This window comes from Serinus canaria, chromosome W (genome assembly GCF_022539315.1).
Source record: "Serinus canaria isolate serCan28SL12 chromosome W, serCan2020, whole genome shotgun sequence".
NCBI classification, from domain to species: Eukaryota; Metazoa; Chordata; class Aves; order Passeriformes; family Fringillidae; genus Serinus; species Serinus canaria.
Window position 1 is genome coordinate 1,144,235 of NC_066342.1, and position 21,689 is coordinate 1,165,923.

Sequence of the window (21,689 nt, forward strand, 5' to 3'; positions counted from 1 at the left end):
ATTGCTGAATGAGATAAATGGCCAGTATTTTATACCAATACATGGATGGTAGTCAATGCTCTGTGAGGGTGGCTACAGCAAAAGAAGGACTGGTACTGCAGAGGTAATCTGATCTGGGCTGTTGAACTATGCCAAGATATTGCTTCAAAGGTAGAGAACCTGGTTGTAAAAGCATGTCATATAGATGCTCACATATGCCAGAGTTGTGCCAATAAAGAACATCAACACAATGGGCAAGCAGAATAGTATCCTGGTTTAAAGGACAGGTGTCTGACAAGGAAGGTGAGAACCTCCCTTTGAATGGAAAATGTGACCCCCTTCCCTCCAAATTATTATAACTTTGAAATGAAGGGGCTTTCAGGAAAACATATGGAAAAAGGAATAACAGTTCTTTGCTAGTATATGTATGTATAACAAGACAAACAAACAATAACTGTAGCAGGCACAGGGCCTGCAAGGTCTCCTTGGTGGTGAGCAGCCTAAGATAGGAAATGCCTAGTCATGATGACTGGTCCAAAGAAACCCCTCTTCCACCCTCAGACCCTTGCTTATTTCTCCGTAAGACTATAGGTCATATTTGCCTCGACCCTTACCATTGGACAATTCCAAAACTCCTAAACCCTACTTAAACACCCTCCTCTGCCCAGCTCGGCAGAAGAGCTGTCACTGAGACCCTTTGCAGAAGATACCAATAAAGACATCTCTGTGGAACCTCATACAGCACTTCTCCTCTCTCTCCCTGCATCAGCCACTTAGCAAGCCAAGAGCTGAAAATCACTAATGAGCTGAGAATCACTAAAGAGCTGATCTCACTTAAGAGCTGAGCTTGCTAAGATTGCCTGCGTCCCTGGAGCCTGCCTGAGGGGCCCGGAGAGGTTGTGCTTAACTGGACTCCTCTGTCTGGGACACCCACGGCAACCGTTTTCGGGGAGAGCCCGAAAACCCCGGAGCCGCCTCAAACAGCAATGGCAACAACAAAAAAAAAAAACACAAACCCAATCACAGCCTTCTCTTGGCTGTCAAGCACTTTCCCCTTTGATGTAGTTATAATTACAGTCAGCAGGGGCGCTGTTGGCTCCCTGGCTGGGCAGGGCAGGTGGGATGATTCTCCCACGGCTGCAGGGGGTGCTGTAGCACAAGCTCAGCTTCCTCTCTCCACGTGGGTAATGGCAGCTCAGCCAGTGGAAGAGAGAGAGAAGAGGATTTCCTTTGCAAACTCACAGGGGGCAGCTGGTGTCAGTGCCACTCGGGAAGCTGAATGGACTGCAGCAGGAAACCTCAGAGCAGCAGGCTGCAACAAAAGAGGCGGGTGCACCCAGGGAGACAAACAAAGTGTAGCAAATACTCCGGGGCTGTGCCAGAAGCCACATGATTTCTGGGTGTTGGGTTAAAGTGTAGCAAGAAGCACTTGTGAGAAATGACGCTCACTTTTAAAATGTCAAAGGTTTATTAAACCGTAACAAAAATACAACATAAGACTGAATAAGGAAAAATTACAGTGCTGGGAGCATGGAACTGAACCGCCATGCGCTCGTCTACAAAATGGATGGTCTGCCTTTTATACCTCTAGCCCCTCCCATGGTCTTGTCAGTCAACTCCTTCTTCCCCGTCCAGTGGTAGAGATCACTTTCTTACATCTTGATTGGAGGTCAGGTGTTACCACTGTTTTGCGAAGAAAATCAAAAACTCCACAACTTTGTAAAAGTTGTAAAGCCCGTATGTTTATTGCAGCGCTGGACGCATGCGGGGATTACTCCCCTTAAAAGGCATGTGTACCTCTGGGATCTTCAGGTCCGTTTTTATCTTTCTCCCCAAATACATATGCATATAACTTTACAACAGGTTCATACATATTCATTTTACAGACTTCACCTGACATTTAGCGCTAGTTCTTCTGTTATCAGAAAGAATTCCTAGTCCAAGTTGACCCCCCTCCCCCCCCACTTATCTCTGTCTTTCACTGAAACCAAGATTCCAAGGCTTAACTAAAAGATGTACATTTAACATAAATCAAAAGGGACTTCTACCCTGGAACCTGGAAAATTTCTACTCTGTCTCCTTCCCCCCTTTCCTAGAAAATAAGTAAATTCTTTTACTTAACGCAGACTCCTTGTCCTGGTTTAGGGCAAATTTGGGAGAGAATCCCCAAAAAGGGCTTCTCCAAAATCAAACCCACACGGCCCCTCCCCCAACTGGTTGGGGAAGAATTCCTCGGAGAGAGGTGGAAAGAACCTGTTTATTTGACAAGCACAGCACCCCCCAGCACACAAAATGAACAATACCGGATGACACCACTCTTCCACTGCTCTGAGAAAGATGACAAATTCAGAAAAGTCTCTCCTGGGGGTTTGCTGTTACCAGTCCCTCCTGCGCTGAGGCAGCTGCTGCAGTCCCAAGGTGTAAACTGTCTCTCCGTGTTCTGAATCCCAGTCCGGAGCAGTCAGCAGGTCCAACGGGGTGGGGGGAACAGTCCAGAAAGGAATTTGGACTGTTTAGCTAAAGTAACTAATGAGAAGTGGGGAAAAAAGCAAGAGCAAGCAAAGCAGAAGCAAGAGCGAAAGCAAAAAACAGGGCAAAAAGCAAAAAGCAGCAACATGCACTGGTGCTATCTGTATGTCCCGCCAGTGGCTGATAAGAGGCCCAAAACAAAACTCTCCCTCTGCCAGTCTTAAAGGCACAGAACATAATATCCAGCATAAATTACATACACATGAATGGGGATAACAGTCACCCTAGGACATTCCACCCCTTATCCCCATATCGTCAAACAATTTCATTCTCACCCCACAATCAGATCTCCCTGAGGTACACATCGTGTTGTTCCATCTCTCTGCATCACCCACCATGTGCATCCTGGTCCCTGAGCAAAGACAACCCCACGGATGGGTTTGTCTGTACTCGAGGCAGAATTGATCCACACTGTCCTCCCTAACAAACCTCTGACATGTACCACTGGGATTTTATCTCCATCTATTATATTCAGGGACTCAGACTGGGCAGGACCTGCTCGGTTAGTGGAACCTCGAGTGTTAACCAACCAGGTAGCCTTTGCTAAGTGCTGCTCCCAGTTTTTGAAAGATCCCCCACCCAAGGCTTTCAGCTGGGTTTTTAGTAGCCCATTGTACCTCTCTATCTTCCCTGCAGCTGGTGCATGGTAGGGGATATGGTACACCCACTCAATGCCATGTTCCCTAGCCCAGGTGTTGATAAGGCTGTTCTTGAAATGAGTCCCATTGTCTAACTCAATCCTCTCAGGGGTACCATGCCTCCAAAGGACCTGCTTTTCAAGGCCTAGGATGGTGTTACGGGCAGTAGCATGACACACAGGGTAGGTTTCCAACCATCCAGTGGTGGCTTCTACCATGGTCAGCACATAGCGCTTGCCTTGGCGTGTCTGGGGCAGTGTGATGTAGTCGATCTGCCAGGCCTCCCCATACTTGTACTTGGACCACCGCCCACCATACCACAGGGGCTTCACTCACTTGGCCTGTTTGATGGCAACACACGTCTCACAGTTGTGGATAACCTGAGAAATACTGTCCATGGTTAGATCCACCCCTAGGTCTCATGCCCACTTATAGGTGGCATCCCTGCCCTTATGGCCTGAGGCATCATGGGCCCACCGAGCTAGGAATAACTCTCCCTTGTGTTCCCAATCTAGGTCTGTCTTTGACACCCCTATCTTTTCAGCCCGGTCTACCTGCTCATTGTGTTGGTGCTCCTAATTGGCTCTACTCTTGGGGACATGGGCGTCTACATGGCGGACCTTCACAGGTAGCTTCCCTACCCTAGCAGCGATGTCTTTCCACTCATCAGCAGCCCAAATTGGTTTTCCCCTATGCGTCCAATTGGCCTCTTTCCACCTCTCCAGCCATCCCCACAGAGCATTAGCTACCACCCATGAATCAGTGTAAAGGTAGAGCCTTGGCCATTTCTCTCTCTCAGCAATGTCCAGGGCCAGCTGAACAGCTTTGAGTTCAGCGAGTTGGCTCGATCCACCTTCTCCTTTGGTAGCTTGAGCGACCTGTCATGTGGGGCTCCATACGGCTGCTTTCCATTTCCGGTTCATCCCTACAATGTGACAGGAACCGTCCGTGAAAAGAGCGTAGCGTGTTTCCTCTGGTGGCAGCTGGTTATATGGAGGAGCCTCTTCAGCCCGTGTCACTGGTTCTGGTTCTTCATCTGTGACACCGAAATTCTCGCCTTCGGGCCAAGTTGTAATCACCTCCAAAATCCCAGGGCGATTCAGTTTACCTATACGGGCGCGCTGAGTGATAAGGGCAATCCACTTGCTCCATGTAGTGTCAGTGGCATGGTGAGTGGAAGGAACCTTGCCTTTGAACATCCACCCCAGCACCGGCAGTTGGGGTGCCAGGAGGAGTTGTGCTTCCGTGCCAATCACCTCTGAGGCAGCTTGGACTCCTTCATAGGCAGCCAAGATTTCTTTCTCCGTTGGAGTATAGTTGGCTTCAGAGCCTCTGTAGCTTCGACTCCAAAATCCTAGTGGCCGACCCCGAGTCTCCCCAGGCACCTTCTGCCAAAGGCTCCAGGACAAGCCATGGTTCCCGGCTGCAGAGTAGAGCATGTTCTTCACCTCTGGTCCTGTCCTGACCGGACCAAGGGCTACTGCATGAGCAATCTCCTGCTTGATCTGGGCAAAAGCTTGTTGCTGCTCAGGGCCCCAGTGGAAATTGTTCTTCTTGCGGGTGACCAGGTAAAGAGGGCTCACGATCTGACTATACTCCGGAATGTGCATTCTCCAAAAGCCTATGGCACCTAGGAAAGCTTGCGTTTCCTTCTTATTGGTCAGTGGGGACATAGCTGTGATCTTGTTAATGACATCTGTAGGGATCTGACGCTGTCCATCCTGCCACTTCACTCCTAGGAACTGAATCTCACGAGCTGGTCCCTTTACTTTGCTCTTTTTAATGGCGAAACCAGCTCCCAGGAGGATTTGGATGATTTTCTTCCCTTTCTCAAACACTTCCGCAGCTGTGTTCCCCCACACAATGATGTCATCAATATACTGGAGGTGTTCTGGAGCCTCACCCTTTTCCAGTGCGGTCTGGATCAATCCATGGCAGATGGTGGGACTGTGCTTTCACCCCTGGGGCAGTCAGTTCCAGGTATACTGCACTCCCCTCCAGGTGAAAGCAAACTGAGGCCTGCATTCTGCAGCCAGAGGAATGGAGAAAAATGCATTGGCAATGTCAATAGTGGCATACCACTTTGCTGCCTTGGACTCTAGCTCGTACTGGAGCTCTAATATGTCCGGCACAGCAGCGCTCAGCGGTGGCGTCACTTCATTCAATGCACGGTAGTCCACCGTCAATCTCCATTCCCCCTCAGATTTACGCACAGGCCAAATGGGGCTGTTGAAGGGTGAGTGGGTCTTGCTGACCACCCCTTGGCTCTCCAGCTGTCGGATCATCTTATGGATGGGGATCACAGCTTCTCAAGTGGTTCTATACTGCCGTTGATGCACTGTGGAAGTGGCAATTGGCACCTGTTGCTCTTCTCCCTTCAGAAGTCTTACTGCAGATGGATTTTCGGACAGTCCAGGCAAAGTATTCAATTGCTGGATGCCCTCTGTTACTACAGCTGCTATCTCAAATGCCCACCTGAGTCCTTTTGGGTCCTTGAAATACCCACTTCGAAGGTATTCTATGCCCAAAATACATGGGGCCTCCGGGCCAGTCACGATAGGGTGTTTCTTCCACTCATTTCCAGCCAGGCTCACATCCACTTCCACCAAAGTGAAATCCTGGGATCCCCCTTTCACACCAGCAATAGAAACAGACTCTGTCCCCACATGTCTCGATGGGATTAATGTGCACTGCACACCAGTGTCAAACAAAGCTTCGTATTCTTGTGGTTCAGATGTGCCAGGCCAACGAATCCACACAGTCCAAAAAACACGATTTTCCCTAGCCTCTACCTGGCTAGAGGCAGGGCCCCTCTAAGCCTGGTCATCCTTCTTTCCCTGGGCGTATGTCTTGGATGTTCCTTCAAGGGGATCAGACATATCATCATCGTATCTGGCAGTTCAGCTACGGGCAACTGGAGCTGCTTCCCTCTTGGTGGAACTCCCTCTCTGAGTCCTGCCTTCCTTCAATTCACGTACCCGTCGTGCCAGAGCAGCAGTAGATTTCCCATCCCATCTCCTCATGTTCTCTCCACTATCACGCAGGAAGAACCACAGCTCAGCTCGTGGGGTGTACCTTCTCTCTCCATCTGGGAAACATCTGTATTGGGCACTAGGACCTCTGATCTGTACTGCTGAGATTTGGAGAAGGTCTACCTTAATCTCCTCTCTGAGCTTCTTGTGATTCTCCTCTATCTTATCCTCTAACTTCTGCAGACGTGTTTCCACTGCTGCGATCCTGGCATGTGTTGGGCCATGCACAGCGTCTGCATATGCTCGGAGCTTCTTCGCCATATCCAGCATGGTCTCATCCCCCTCATCCCGCTTCATTATGGCTAAGGCAGAAGCATATTCTTGTGGCCCAAGTCGTACAAGTTTCCGCCACATCACAGATGTGCATAGTACCAAGTCTGGGTTCCTAGTTGTTATGTCATTTGAGAAGATAATCTGTGCCACTGCCATTTCTCTCAAGCGTTGGATCCCTTGCTCTATAGTCTTCCGCTGGGTCTGCTGCATATAAAGATCATCTGCACGCAGGTATCTTTGTGCTATACTGTCCAAGACCCGTGCCCAGAGGCTGTGAGGATTAACCCCCCTCATCATTCCTTGGTCGATAACAGGATCATGTGACAGGGACCCAAATGCCTGGCTTCAGTGCCATCCAGAATTGTGGCCTCACCTGCAGCATCCCAGAGACGGACTAGCCAACTAATTATGGATTCATCAGGTCGCCGGGTGTAATCCTTCCTTAGGCCATGGAGGTCCTTCAGGGAAAAGGACTCCATATTGGCTTCTGATCTGGCACCTGCTGCTTTGACTTCTGATTTTACATCAGGAGGCGCTGAGGGTCCTTCTCCTGCATCATCATCATCATCATCATCATCCACTGGCTGATTGGTCTTGCCTGTGCATTTCCCGCATCTAGTGCTGGTAGCAACAGCCATTGGTTTATCTGCTGGCTTAGGCTCACTATCTAGCTTGGCTGCTTTGTCTCCCTGCCCCCCTGCCTCTGTCTGCTGGCCAACCGTATCTAGCAACGTGCGATAAGCATATGCCAAGGCCCAGCTCACTGCAATGATCTTTGTCTTTTTAGGGTCATCCTGGTACTTCTCTTTCAGATATCTCCCCACCTCAACTTGGTTCTGAATTTGTTCATGGGGAAAGTCCCAGACTATAGGGTCAGAGAATTCCTTCAGGATTTGGCCCATATTCTCCCATTTCCCACACCACTTAGGATTTTCCACACCTGGGTCTATTCCTGAGTCAGGGATCTCATCAGCCCGTCTAGAAATCTCAGCCCTCATTCTAGAGATGCAGCACGCTATATAGAGCAAGCTTACCAGATTGAGTACCAGAAAGATGGTCTCTTTAACATTCAGGGGAAACTGAACGTTCTCCAATAGTGATGCAACAGATTCAGAGGAGAAGAAGGAAAGCAAAGGCTGAAAAGCCTCACCCCCTGCTCTTCCTCTAACAAGCTGGATGCATAAACATAGCCATGAACCATTCACACCTGGAGCAGACCCCAGCACGTTTATAAACTTCTTGCAAGCTATTACCACCAAGCCCAGCAGGATAGCTATTCTGGTCACTGCCCCTCTGCTGTAAAAGCTACATATTAGGGACAATACAAGAGCTATTTCTGGATAAGAAAACAAACCAAGGGACCATAGAGGTATTAAGATTTCAAAAAACCTTAGGGACCAGAAATGCATGCAAGCCTTCACCCCAATAGACATTATGAATTCAAAAAGCATGTCTATTAACTGCTTTATAATGAAACAGAATAATGGTAACCAAAATGCACTCAAAACAAGGTTTCTCCACTCTTTCTCGAGCCCCACACTCTGGGCGCCACAATTGTCCTGGTTTAGGGCAAATTTGGGAGAGAATCCCCAAAAAGGGCTTCTCCAAAAGCAAACCCACACGGCCCCTCCCCCAATATGTTTGGGAAGAATTCCTCGGAGAGGGGTGGAAAGAACCTGTTTATTTGACAAGCACAGCACCCCCCAGCACACTCAATGAACAATACCGGATGACACCACTCTTCCACTGCTCTGAGAAAGATGACAAATTCAGAAAAGTCTCTCCTGGGGGTTTGTTCTGTTATCAGTCGTCCGGCGCTGAAGCAGCTGCTGCAGTCCCAAGGTGTAAACTGTCTCTCCGTGTTCTGAATCCCAGTCCGGAGCAGTCAGCAGGTCCAACGGGGTGGGGGGAACAGTCCAGAAAGGAATTTGGACTGTTTAGCTAAAGTAACTAATGAGAAGGGGGGGAAAAAAGCAAGAGCAAGCAAAGCAGAAGCGAAGCAGAAGCAAGAGCGAAAGCAAAAAACAGGGCCAAAAAGCAAAAAGCAGCAACATGCACTGGTGCTATCTGTATGTCCCGCCAGTGGCTGATAAGAGGCCCAAAACAAAACTATCACTCTGCCAGTCTTAAAGGCACAGAACATAATATCCAGCATAAATTACATACACACGAATGGGGATAACAGTCACCTTAGGACACTCCTACGACAATAGGTGTCTCCCAATGCTTTGTCGTGTACATTTGATAGGGATGTTAACATAGCTACTCATTGTAGTATTGTCCAATTCCAAATTAGCAAGATCAGTTATAAATATATACAAAACAATTCTGCAAGTGAAAGTATGCACCACTCCCGACTGCAATATACTCAGTTTTGACCATGTAAGCTTTAGTCTCAGTTCATTTTCTCTTGATGTCACTCTCTAAAGGGGGGGCTTCTGGGGCCTTCTTCACTTGAGAGTGATGGATCTAGGCATTCTGCTCCTTGATCTTGATTGCGGTGAAGGTGGTGAGAAGCACCTGGAATGGTCTCTCCCACAGTGGTTCCAAAGTTTTCTCTGTAAGAGACTTAACATATACATAATCTCCAGGCTGTATGTTATGTACTGGCCTATCTAGCTCCCTGCTCCGAACTCCAGCCACGTGTTTCTCAGTTTTTCTGAGCTGTTTGCTTAAAGCTACCATGTAGGTAGCTAGTGTTACCTCCCCAGTGTGGGTGGACATTCCCTTTCGTATTCCATATGGTCTTCCATAAAGCATTTCAAAAGGACTCAGCTTTTCTTTAGCCCGAGGTTTAGTTCGGATTCGCAATAGTGCCAGTGGAAGAGCTTGGGGCCAGGGTAGATTAACCTCCTGCCCAAGTCTCACAATCTGCTGCTTAATCAAATGATTAATTTTCTCCACCTGACCACTTGATTGGGGGCGGTATGGAGTGTGAAGTTCCCAATCTATGCCCAGGTGGCTACTAATCTGTTGCACTATTTTGGAAATGAAATGTGATCCTCTGTCCGAGGATATTGTGGCTGGAACTCCGAAGCGTGGTATTATTTCTTGTAATAACACCCTGGTCACCTCTCGGTCTTTGACAGTTCTGGTGGGGAATGCTTCTGGCCACTTTGAAAATGTATCTGTTAATACCAATAAATACCAATACCCTCCTTTCCTTGGGAGTTCTGAAAAGTCAATTTGTCACTGCTGTCCAGGCCCATGGCCTCTCCCAATCTGACCGAGTTTCGGTTTGGGAGCATTTTTGGGGTTAGTCTGGAGGCAAAGATCACACTGTTGGGTCACCTGAGTAATAGTGGCATATAAATTCCTAGCAACTATTCTTTCAATCAAGTAGGTGTATAGGGCATCTATTCCCCAGTGTGCTTTCTGGTGCTCTTCCCTTACTAGTGACCACAATAAATGGGAAGGGATTACCAGCTTCTTTTCAATGGTAGCCCACCCTTCTTGGTTATATGTCCCTTTTTGATCTTCAATTAATTTTCTATCTCTCTTACTATATTCTGGCTTACCTTCAAGGGAAATTTGTCCATCTGGAATTAGGGCTCCTTCAATAGTTACCTCACCTTTTGCTGCTTCCTTTGCCTCTCTATCCGCCAGCTCATTTCCTTCTTCCAATTCTGAGCTCACTCTTTGGTGTGCCTTGATATGCATAATTGCTACCTTTTCAGGCAGCTGAACTGCTTCTAACAGCTGGATTATCTCTTGTGCATGTTTGATGTTCTTTCCCTGTGAGGTCAGAAGTCCCCTCTCTTTCCAGATGGCTCCATGTGCATGCACGACTCCGAATGCATACCTCGAGTCTGTGTAGATGTTTATCTTCTTTCCTTTTGCCATTTCTAAGGCACGGGTCAGGGCAATTATCTCGGCCTTCTGTGCAGAGGTGCCTGTTGGTAAGGGTCCGGATTCTATTACCTCTCTGCAGGTGGTCACTGCATACCCAGCATGTCGCTTTCCATTGGCAACGTGGCTACTCCCGTCAGTGAACCAGGTCTCTGCATCGTCCAAAGGAGTGTCCTTTAAGTCTGGGCGGCTGGAGTAGGTAGCTTCAATGGTCTCCAGGCAATCGTGGTGCACTGCTTCCCCTTGATTTCCACTGAGAAAGGAAGCTGGGTTGACAATATTAGTCACCACTATTTCTACATCATCTTGCTCTACCATGATGGCCTGGTATTTCAGGAACCTCTGTGGTGAAAGCCAATGGCCACCCTTTACTTCCAGTACTGTGGACACTGTATGGGACACTAGCACAGTCATTCTTTGTCCCAGGGTAAACTTGCGTGCCTCCTGAATATTCAGCACGACTGCTGCTACAGCTCTGAGGCAACCTGGCCATCCTTTGGCTGTTGCATCTAGTTGCTTGGAGAAGTAAGCAACTGCCCTCCGGTATGGACCCAAGTCCTGGGCCAGTATTCCCAAGGCAATTCCCTGTTTTTCATGGGAAAATAGAAAGAATGGTTTACTTACATCTGGAAGTCCCAAGGCTGGAGCTGACATGAGGGCACTCTTTAGCTGGTGAAAGGCCCGTGTGGCTTCTTTCGTCCACTGGAGATCTCTGTTTCCATTGGCAATAAGAGCACAGAGGGGTTTGATGAGCAGTTCGTAATTATAAACCCACAGCCGGCATCACCCTGCCATGCCCAAGAAGGTTCGGAGTTCTTTTATTGTCTGGGGTTTTGGGGTTTGGCATATGGCTTCCTCGTGAGCCTGCTATACAGTCCGTTGCCCAGCACTCACCTCATACCCCAGGTAGATTACTTTCTGTTTCACTCCCTGTGCCTTTTTCTTTGATACTCTGTATCCCTGGAGTCCTAGGAAATTCAGAAGGCTTACTGTCCAGGCCACACATGCTTCCCTCGTCTGAGTGTCTACTAGAGGGTCATCCACATACTGCAACAGCCTTCCTTCTTCTTGTGGAGCTTCCCAGGACTCTAGATTTTTGCAAGTTGCTCCCAAACAGACTGGGGGAATTTCGAAGCTTTGAGGCACATGGACTATGTGAGCTGGTGTCACCGACATGTTTTATGAAAAATCCTTTCCTTAGGATTTTTCCCCTCCTGAGAAGCTGAGAGGCCTCAGGAAAAAACTGTAAACAATTCTTATCTGCTGCTGTGGAATGCAACAGGGGGAATCTGTGATTGGTCTCATCTGGCTGTTTCCAATTAAGGGCCAATCACAGATCACCTGTCCAGACGGTCTCGGTCAGAGACAAGACTTTGTTATTCATTCTTTTTCTATTCTTAGCTTAGCCTTCTGATGAAATCCTTTCCTCTATTCTTTTAGTATAGTTTTAATATATTATCTATCATATAGTAATAAATCAAGCTTCTGATACATGGAGTCAGCTTTCTTGTCTCTTCCCTCATCCTGGGACCCTTGTGGACAATACCACAAGCTGGGTTTTTCACTGCTCTCAGGGCTTTCTCACTTGAATGCAAAAATTTTCTGTCTGGCTTTGTGGATAGGGAGGCAAAAGAAGGCATCTTTCAGGTCTAAAACAGTAAACTAGGTAAGCTCAGGTTTTAAACAATTTAGTAAAGTATATGGATTTGCTACTACAGGGTATAAATTCCTTGTTATTCTGTTGACAGCCCTCAATCCAGTACCATTGATTATTGGGCTGATTTCTTCCCTATCTTCTTTTCAGGGGGTACTGCTTAATTCTCACTGGTTGTGTTCCTTTCTTAAGCCTTTTTACTATGAAGAGGTGCATTCTTCACCCTCCTTGGTACAGCAGAAGCCTAAACTTCTGAAAATACTTGTTCTAATATCTCTTTACTAATTTCTTTCTTAATTTCAATGGCTGTTAATGTTAAGCCTAACATCTTTATATCATTTGCCTCCAGAGTAGCCCCCCATTTGAGAATGTTTAGAGAATTGGGCATATACAAAAGCTTCTAAGTACACATGTTACTTCAAAGATTTGCAAAAGTATGCCTTCTCAGACTGGTCAGTTGTTCCCCACACTATAACACAATGGTTCTCCACAGGTACTAAAGCTTTATTTAAAACTGAATATACAGCTCCTGTATCAACTAAAATTTCACCCTTTTCCTTTTTCTGGTCTCACTGCCTCTCGAAGAGGGGTTTGTTACCTCCTAGTTCTGGATGAACTGCCAGGAGGGGGATGGGTGCCAATGGGTTTACCTTTGGAGCCTGAGTCCTCTTCCCTTTTGGGGAATTCCTCCTTATCCTCTTTTACTTTAGGAGGAGTCTTTAATAAATTATAAGTACTTATTTTGCGAGCTGTAATCGCTTTGCATTTCAGTATGATAAACTTTCTCTGACTTCATACATTGCTATCTTATGCTGCATGCTGAACAACATGTTTCATTTGCTTTCTCTTTGCTTTGTTTTCTTTTTCAAGGGCTAACACCAGTAGGTCAGAGGGAGCTCTGAACCCACAGTTACTCTGCCATTCTGGGTGAAGTCTTAAAATAAAACTACATCAACATATGGGACTTTATTTCATTTCCTTTCTTATTTTAAAACATCATTAACTATAATAAGGTATTATAAATCCTTTTTTCCTGAGCCGCCCCTACTGGCAGCTTTCTCCCAGTGAGCCCCTCCCAAAGGGGCTAGTTCAGGAACTTCTTTGCTCTGGTTAGTTCTCATTTTCTCTTTCTCTTTATACTATCTTGTTTCTACCCAAGCCTCACAGTGTCGTCTTTTCTCAGTTTTTCCACACACACAGACCTTCAGGTGGCAGGCATTAGATGTGATCCTCCACACATAAGCTTTAAGATCTCAAGTTCTGAATTGGCTTGATCAGGAACCTTAAATTTACACTTAAGGCACAGAAATCTGCATTGCACACAAGGTGCCAGCTTCTCAATGCACCAAAAGCTCTCAGGAATTGCTTGCAGACTATTCCATTTATCACTTCGGCGTTTATCACTTAACCTCTACGGCGGGCTGTTTTCAGTTCAAATTTACTATATTACCAACTGAAGTCTCATAAACTCATTCATCTCTTCTATCTAAACTCTGTTTTACAAAATCTCAGTTTTTTCTAGTTCTCTTCTCTCACAATCTAATTCAAGCATTTTTACTGACACTCACTTTACTGCCTTGCAATAGGCTGTGCTTGTTACAGCAAAAACTTTGATATGCTCACAAACACAGACACACACTGCTCCCCCCCTTATCTCAAATTCACAAGTCAGGGCTGGAATTGCTGTGGGGGGGGGAATTCTTGGAATTGCTTTAGTTCTTTTTACCACAGTTAAACATAAATCACCATACCCTAGTTCTTCTGTGTAAAATGCAACATTTGTTGCAAAGAAAATCCTAAAATCTCTACAAACACCACTATACAATTCGAGCATCAAATAACCACAATGTGGGGGGAAGAACCACACAAACTCACCGGGAAAGGGCATATCTCTCAAAGTGCCCACTTTTCTCAACACAACACAGCATACAATACACTTCAGCATTTACCCACACGAGTTTCCTCTGGTCTTCACACACTCTGGACACAATCAAAATAACAGCACACAGCAAAATTCTAGAGATAAAGTCTAACTACCAGGGCAGCGGAACTCCCTGAGCTCATACTCACAGTTAAAATGTGCCTGATCTACACAAATCACTACCTTTAAACACAATACACATCTTGACCAACGTTTCTCCACTTGTTCCACTTCACCGCAGGGCACTCCCTGCTCTCACAGCCTGCCCCGGCTGGTACCACTCGGCCCCTTCAGTCGCAGGTAGAAACCCTCCGCACTGTAGATATACTCTCTTTGTACACCATGCACTCACACAATTACAAACACACACAATGCATGAACTACACAGCAATACAGTGTCCGGACGCTACACACACGCACGAGTTCACTTGAACCCACCCCCAGGGTTGCTAGTGGCCGCTCTATCGGACAGTGAACTCTTGCCCTTCAGTCGCTCTATCGACTGGTCTGCCTGCAGGCACAGGCTGAGCACTCAGACGTCTCTGAGTGACTTATTCAGCCTTCTTATCCCCCGGGGGCCCTCTTAATACATACCGAATATTCTGCAAGCCAGCAGCAGGTCCTTGTCTGTCTCTGCAGAAGGCAAAGTGGACAGCAGAACTGCTCCGGGAAGATCCCGGGGTGCGCCTAGGAGGTCCCTCTATCCCTCCTGCCCTGCGGGGACAGAGACGGAATCTCCTGCCTGGCTCGCCAAAATGTTTTGCGGAGAAAATCAAAAACTCCACAACTTTGTAAAAGTTGTAAAGCCCGTATGTTTATTGCAGCGCTGGACGCATGCGGGGATTACTCCCCTTAAAAGGCATGTGTACCTCTGGGATCTTCAGGTCCCTTTTTATCTTTCTCCCCAAATACATATGCATATAACTTTACAACAGGTTCATACATATTCATTTTACAGACTTCACCTGACATTTAGCGCTAGTTCTTCTGTTATCAGAAAGAATTCCTAGGCCAAGTTGACCTCTCTCCCCCCCCTTATCTCTGTCTTTCACTGAAGCAATTTCTGAGCTCAGACTAAACAGCTAAGATTCCAAGGCTTAACTAAAAGATGTACATTTAATCCAAATCAAAAAGGATTTCTACCCTGGAACCTGGAAAATTTCTACTCTGTCTCACCACAGTAACAAGCCGACTCTCCCCAAATGCCCCAGCTACCAAGGCCATCCCGTGACAATAAGGGGGAGGGGAAAGAGGACAATAGGAGGACATATTACAGTAACATAACTATACATCTAGAAAACTTCTCTTATCATATACATAATATTCACCCCTTAATTGTGAGAGTGTCCTAGGTTGACTATATGCTGCTTTTATCCCCAATCGTCTTGTTCCGTTTATGATGAATAGTAAGTTTTGCACCTTTAAGACTTGCTCCAAGGACTGAGGGGGGGAGAGGAGGCGCGCAGTTTGTTTTCAGACACTGAACTCATTCCTACACATTCCTGCTCCTAGACTGTGTTGTCTGTGGAGGAACAGATGGCGGGACAGGGCTCTCTTTTTTTTGCTTTTAGTTAGTTTAGCTAGCTGAGGCAAAGAAGTTCCCTGGACTGTGGGTTTTTCTCCTTTTTTTTCCCCTTTCTTTGGACCTGTTCACACCTGCTCTAGACTGAACAACCATAAGAGCACCAGCAGCTCGCATCAGTGGCCACCGGGCCGGGCTTGGGCCATGGCATTTCCAGTGCCGGAGGGACTGATAAGGGACGGTGGGCTCCCAGCACAGCACACACTGGATCTGGGCTCTTAAGCAAGCAAAGGAGCAGAAAAGCAAGCTGGCATGCCCCAGTCACAGTGCCAAAGGAAAAGATAAAAAAGAAACAGGCAAAACCCACAAGGCAACGGTATCTCATCAGAGGCATGGCACCATGTGGCTGCATGAGATGATCATCCCACCAGAAGAAAGCACCAGCTCCCCACTCCCAACCCTCACAGGGTCCATGTGCTGGCCCTCACCCATTGCGATACTCCCGAAACTGGGGGCGGGGGGGGTGTGAGGTATGGGAGGTGTGTGTTACCATTCCAGACACAAAACAAAAACAACCAAAAAAAAGGATATGGGATTAAAAACCATCCCCAAGACAAATAGGCTGGTAGAATTGAAGTGGCTCCGGTGGATCTGGAATTGGAACATAAAGGGTGATATAAAATTTTGATAGTCAAACCAAATTTTATTTCTATATCTTTTATTTTAAAGAAAGCAAGCAAGCAGAGCTGGGTGGCCGGGGAGTCACCACTCCACTCATGGCACACATCACTTACAAGTTCGGTAAAGTATATATACTGTTTTTAAGCCTACAAAGCATTTTCCAATGTGCTTGGTTAATCCGAATCAGCAAATATCAATAAGCTGGGATCAGCAATTTCATAATCTTTCCAGGTGGTCATTGGCTTCCTGTCGTTCTTTTGGTCATCTGGAGGGGGGCCCTTCAGTGGTGTCTGCTGCATGATTTTGTCGAGTGCATCAAGCTTTTTATTATACATAAGCATTTAGTCGCTTTGTTGCAATCCCCTTAGCTTTACCACAACTTCCTCTATTTTATTCTAAGCATCAGTTATCTTGCTACTATTGTAAATCATCGGTGACTCCGACGAAGGCGAGAGGAGAGAGAATGATGCATCTGACTCCATCATCAGAAGGCTAATGAATTACTTTATTATACTATGTACATTTCATCTAAACTGAATCTGCCAGGCACTCACTCTTGCTCACAACTGCACAGAGCAGCACTCATCTCTCCTTCTCTCATGACTGTCCCGTGACAGTCCCACACACACACACACCGCTTGGCCCTGATAGGCCAAGGGAACAAAACATCTTCACTTTGGGTAAACAATCTCCATATTGCATTCTACTTTAGCACAACACAAGCACAGCAAGCGAGATAAGAATTGTGTTTTCCTTCTTCTCTGCTTGTCTCACAGTTTCTCTCTGTTCAGAGGGCATGTGAATACCACATGCTACCTCATCTCTTTACTATACTTTTATTTTGATGCTTTATTTGGCTATAGAAAGTTTCAAAAGCGTTCTTTGTAGCTATCCCAGGGAATACATCTATTTTCGACACAGCAGATACAAGAATTTACTGATTCCATTGCCAATTGACACAAATCACAAAAAGATTTTTCACAGAGGTAAACTATTTATAGCTTGATGGCCCCATATGGTGGGTTGACCTTGACTGGATGCCAGGTGTACACCAAAGCCACTATATCACTCCTGTCTTCAGTGGGGCAGGGAAGAGAAAATATATAAAGATTTGTGGCTTGAGATAAGGACAGGGAGAGATCATTTAGCAATTACCATCAGAGGCAAAACAGACTCAACTTGGAGAAATCAAATCTATTTATTTGCAGAGACTGAGAGGGACAGATCATGCTGTATGCAAGCAAAGCCAGTTTTATCACACTAATTACCAGTATTTATAGTTCTCTAAGTATGGCACAAAATTTGCCACTCAGATCCCCTTGCCTGTTCCCTTAACAACATGATATTTTTGATTATCAAGTCCTTGTTAACATCCTCTTGGGCCAACAGTGTCCTTGCTAACATCCACTTGCATCAGAGCAGTCAGATGTAGTGTCTTCACTTCTTGTTCTTGCCTTGAGTTTATCTCTCCCACGGCTTCTGCTGTACCAGGGCCAGGAGGTCTATGGTGCTACCCAGCTCAGCTTTTGTAGCTGTCTGATCTTCCACATTTATTGACAATCAGTAATAGAGTAGGATAATGAGAAATAAAATAAATTCTTAAGAACATGTTCCCCCACTCCTCCCTCCTAACTGTGTGTCGTGGTTTGACACTAGCCAAACGCCAGGCACCCACAAAAGTTTCTCACTCACCCTCCCCGCCGCAGCTGGGCAGAGGAGAGAGAAAAAAAGTTAACGAAGGCTTCATGAGTGGAGATAAGGACTGGGGAAAACACTCCAAGGGCAAAACAGGCTCGGCTTAGAGGTACAAAGTGAATTTATTACTAACAAAATCAGAGGATGATAATAAGAAGTAAAATAAGCCCTTAAAAACACCTTGTCTTCCCCCAACCTCTCCCTCCTTCCCACCAACAGTTCAGGGAGACAGGGTGTAGGGGTTTTGGTCAGTTCATCACCTGAGATCTGCTGCTCAGGGACAGGAGTCCTTCCCCTCTGTGTTGGTTTTGCACGGCCTGGTTTTTAGTAGCAGGGGAGGGGCGAGGGGGGGGGGCCACAGAGGTGGCTTCTCTGAGAAGCTGCTAGAAGATTCCATGTCCGGCTGAGCCAATCCCTGATGGCTCTGAAGATGGATATGCTGCTGGCCAGGGCTGGGCCAATTAGAGAGGTTGGTAACACCACTGTGATAACATATTTAAGAAGAAAATCAAAATAAAGGGGACACAGTTTTTCTTCTAGTCAGAGAAGAGGAAGAGGTGAGAACATGTGAGGTTAAACAACATGGCGACACCAAGGTCAGTGAAGAAGGAGGGGGAGGACATGGTCCAGGTGTCAGAGCTGTGATTTTTCTGCAGGCTGTAATGAAGACTATGGTGAAGCAGGTTGCCCCCCTGCAGCCCATGAAGGTCCACGGGGGATGCAGAGATCCACCTGCAGCCTGTGGGGGAGGTGCTCACACTGGAACAGGTGGATGCCTGGAGGAGGCTGTGATCCAGTGGAAGACCTGGTGGAGAGAGAGGGCCCTTGCTTCCAGGCTGAAGCACCCTGTCCTTGGAGGACTGCACCCTGTGGAAGAGAGACCCATGTCGCAGCAGTTTGAGGAGGACTATTTGACTGTGGGGGGAGTTCATGTTGCAGCAGGTGTGGTAGGACTGCTGCTTGTGAGAGTTGACCCATGCTGGAGAAGCTCACAGAAATCTGTCTCCTGTGGGAAGGGACTCCACAGTCTCACAGGGGAAGGACTCACCTCCCGTGGCAGCAGAAGATCATCTCAGGTGATAAACTGACCAAAACCCACATGCCCTGTCTCCCTGCGCTGTCGGTGGGAAGGAGAGAGGGGTTGGGGGAAGACATAGTGTTTTTAAGGGCTTATTTTACTTCTCATTATCCTCCTCTGAATTTGTTAATAATAAATTCACTTTGCAACTTAAGCTGAGCCTTTTTTGCCCTTAAAGTGATTTCTCCCAGTCCTTATCTCAAGTCATGAACACTTTAATTTTTTTCTTTGTCCTCTACCCAGCTGTGGCAGGGGAGGGGAAGCAAGTGACTCTTGTGGGTGCCTGGCATTTGGCCAGTGTCAAGCCACGACACCCTGCTATGCCATGGGGTCCCTCCCATGGGAGACAATTCTCCATGAACTTCTCCAGTGTGGCTCCAAATCTCATGAGCAGCAGTCCTCCCAAAACTGCTGAAACGTGAGTGTTCCAGATTGCAAGGCAAGACGTATTCTATTACCATCTGTACAGCAGTTGTCTTTTGTCAAGTGGGCAATTTTCCTTTCTCTCTCTGAGTGATCACAGTCACTTCTCCCTTCGAGAGGGGACATCTGCTGATAACAGGCTATTGAATGTCACTGTATGACTGATGAGAACGATAGCATCCCATTGTGAGATGCTCTGCCCAGAGGGAGGAGCCAAGCATTGCTACCCAGATATAATCCGGAGGTTCTGAAACACCACCACAGCTTCTCCACTGGATTCCCCAGAGGAACAACAGCTGCCTCTTCTTCCACGGATCTTCAGAGGAAGAATACACCCTTTTCTACAGGACCCCCTGCTCCAACAGAACCACACCTGACACTTCAGGAGGACTGCAGCCAAATTTCCAATTTGACTGCTGCCAACACCCTGACCAACGGTGTCAGGTTGAGTTCTGACTCTGTCAGTGTTGTTCTAGTCTAGTGTACTGCATTGTTTATTTTATCCTTTTATTTTCTTCCCTATTAAAGAACTGTTATTTCCTGCTCCCATATTTTTTGTCTGAGAGTGTTGGGGAAGATGAAACAGGAAAGCCTTACAAATATGATTGCCTGGCAAAAGATTTTGAGAATATAGAAACCATAAGCGAGATTGAAATGAAAGCAAGCTTTGACATCCCTTAGTTACTGAACAACGGGAAAACAATGGTGTAGCCGGCTGAAGGTAATCCCCTCTTGATGAAACAATACCCTCTGCAAGCAGGCAGGTCCAAGGGTCAGAGCAGACCCTGCCAGCTTGGCAGAAGGGGTCCAAAGAGTAGTTTTTAGGGTTTAAAATGTAGCACAATATGGTAATGTTGTGATTCTTACAGGCTGTATGTAAATGCTATAGGATTTTTATGCTCTACTAGATTGGTTAGTGAGAATCAGAATATTCAACACAGAAGATGATTTATTGTATTGTAACGGGAACTTTGCTCTCGTGTGGAGAGCTAGTGATCTGTGTGCGGAAGATCTCGGGCTGTACGGGTAGACAGGAAGCCCCCCTCCTCACCTTGCAGTCTGACCTTTGCTCCGTACCTGGCCACACCCAGCCGGACATGAGCAAAGGAAGTGACACAGACTGCCCAAGCCATAAATACCCCTGAGACCCCTCAATAAACACCATTTGCTGTCCACCATATTGGTGTATGTATCATTGGACCGAGTGGCCCTGGGCTTTGGGTCACCGTGCTGGACCTCCTGAACCAGGTCGCCACGCTGTAACGGCGACACTTTTGTTCTCTTGCTTTTGCTCTTGCTCTCACTTTTCTATGCTCTTAGCTCTTGCCTTTTCGTTATTACCTTCTCATCCTCTCTCTTCTCTCGGGCCTGCTCCGAGCTGCAGCTGGCAGCTCCCAGCAGGGTCCTGTACCCACGCCCTTTGCAATAAACCGCAAGTTCCACGACTTGGCTTCAGAGATCTCTTGTCTCCGTCCGTCCCGATCGTGCAACCCCCAGTCTCGCCTACAGATTGGCGCCCAGACGTGTTTAAAGGGCCAGTTCAGCTTTTCCACCTGTGGGAGACTTCTCCATGCACGGTAACTAAAGACCAGTTATAGCCGCCTTAAAAGTGTCCTGAGCATGGTGTACCATTGCTGCACAGCGTGAAAGCCGGAGCTCTTAAATTTTGCCGAGGGAAACCTTGAGCACAGGGAGTCATTACTACATAGCGATTACCTGGAACTCTCGGAGGAAATTGCCTGGCGGTCCTCGAGCATGGGTGGCCGCTGCCGCGCAGCAGCTACCTGGAGCTCTTTGAGGAAGTTTGCCGAGGCATCCCTCGAGCATGGAGACGTTGCTGAGCAGCACCGACCAGAGCTCTAAGGAGAGACTTTGCCACGAGCCGTGAGCTCAGGCGAGCGCTGCAAAGCACCACCCGCACTGGAGCTGTGAGTGCAGAACTACCTGTGAGGTCCCGAGCACGGAAAGTCGTTGCCAAGCAACGCCTAAAGCCGGAGCTGTGAGGAGGGACCTGAACGCAGCGTCCTGAGCCCCAACTGGAGTGCCTGGCCAGCCCCCCACGACGGAGCTCTGATTGAGGACACTGCTTCTGCAACATCGAGGTTGGTAAAATACTGGTCTAATAATGGGACAAACTCACTCTGCCCACGACAAAGATCTCTATAAGCAACTAAAGCATTTATTGAGTTCTATGCCAAGTCAATTACCGAAACAGGATTTAAAAAACCTCTTAGAATGGACTTTAATTAATTTCCCAAATGCTGACCGTTCAGCTGTCTTTACCAGAGACTTCTGGGACACATTTGAAATTAAGCTCTTTAATAGCATTTCACGCCGGGATATGGCTGCCGCAGAGCTGGTCCCAGCTTGCAGGGCGCTGGTTGAGTTGTTCGCTGCACGGGGGATGCCCGCAGC

At 47.2% G+C, this 21,689-nt stretch overlaps 3 protein-coding genes across 3 annotated transcripts in view; 1 reads left to right on the forward strand and 2 right to left on the reverse strand.

The window, feature by feature from the left end:
- Nucleotides 1–8,154, reverse strand: part of LOC127060973 (uncharacterized) — a 959,777-nt gene extending 951,623 nt beyond the window's left edge. The window contains exon 1 of the mRNA XM_050986420.1: nt 5,622–8,154. Within this exon, the coding sequence (XP_050842377.1) occupies nt 6,745–7,902 (1,158 nt within the window). The 5' untranslated portion in view covers nt 7,903–8,154 and the 3' untranslated portion in view covers nt 5,622–6,744. The remainder of the gene's footprint in view (nt 1–5,621) is intronic.
- Nucleotides 1–21,689, forward strand: part of LOC127060951 (5E5 antigen-like) — an 808,761-nt gene that overhangs the window by 14,777 nt on the left and 772,295 nt on the right. The gene's annotated exons all lie outside the window — the stretch shown is intronic.
- The window catches only part of LOC127060952 (uncharacterized), a 677,448-nt gene continuing 665,399 nt past the window's right edge, over nt 9,641–21,689 (reverse strand). The window contains exon 2 of the mRNA XM_050986292.1: nt 9,641–11,012. Within this exon, the coding sequence (XP_050842249.1) occupies nt 9,641–10,954 (1,314 nt within the window). The 5' untranslated portion in view covers nt 10,955–11,012. The remainder of the gene's footprint in view (nt 11,013–21,689) is intronic.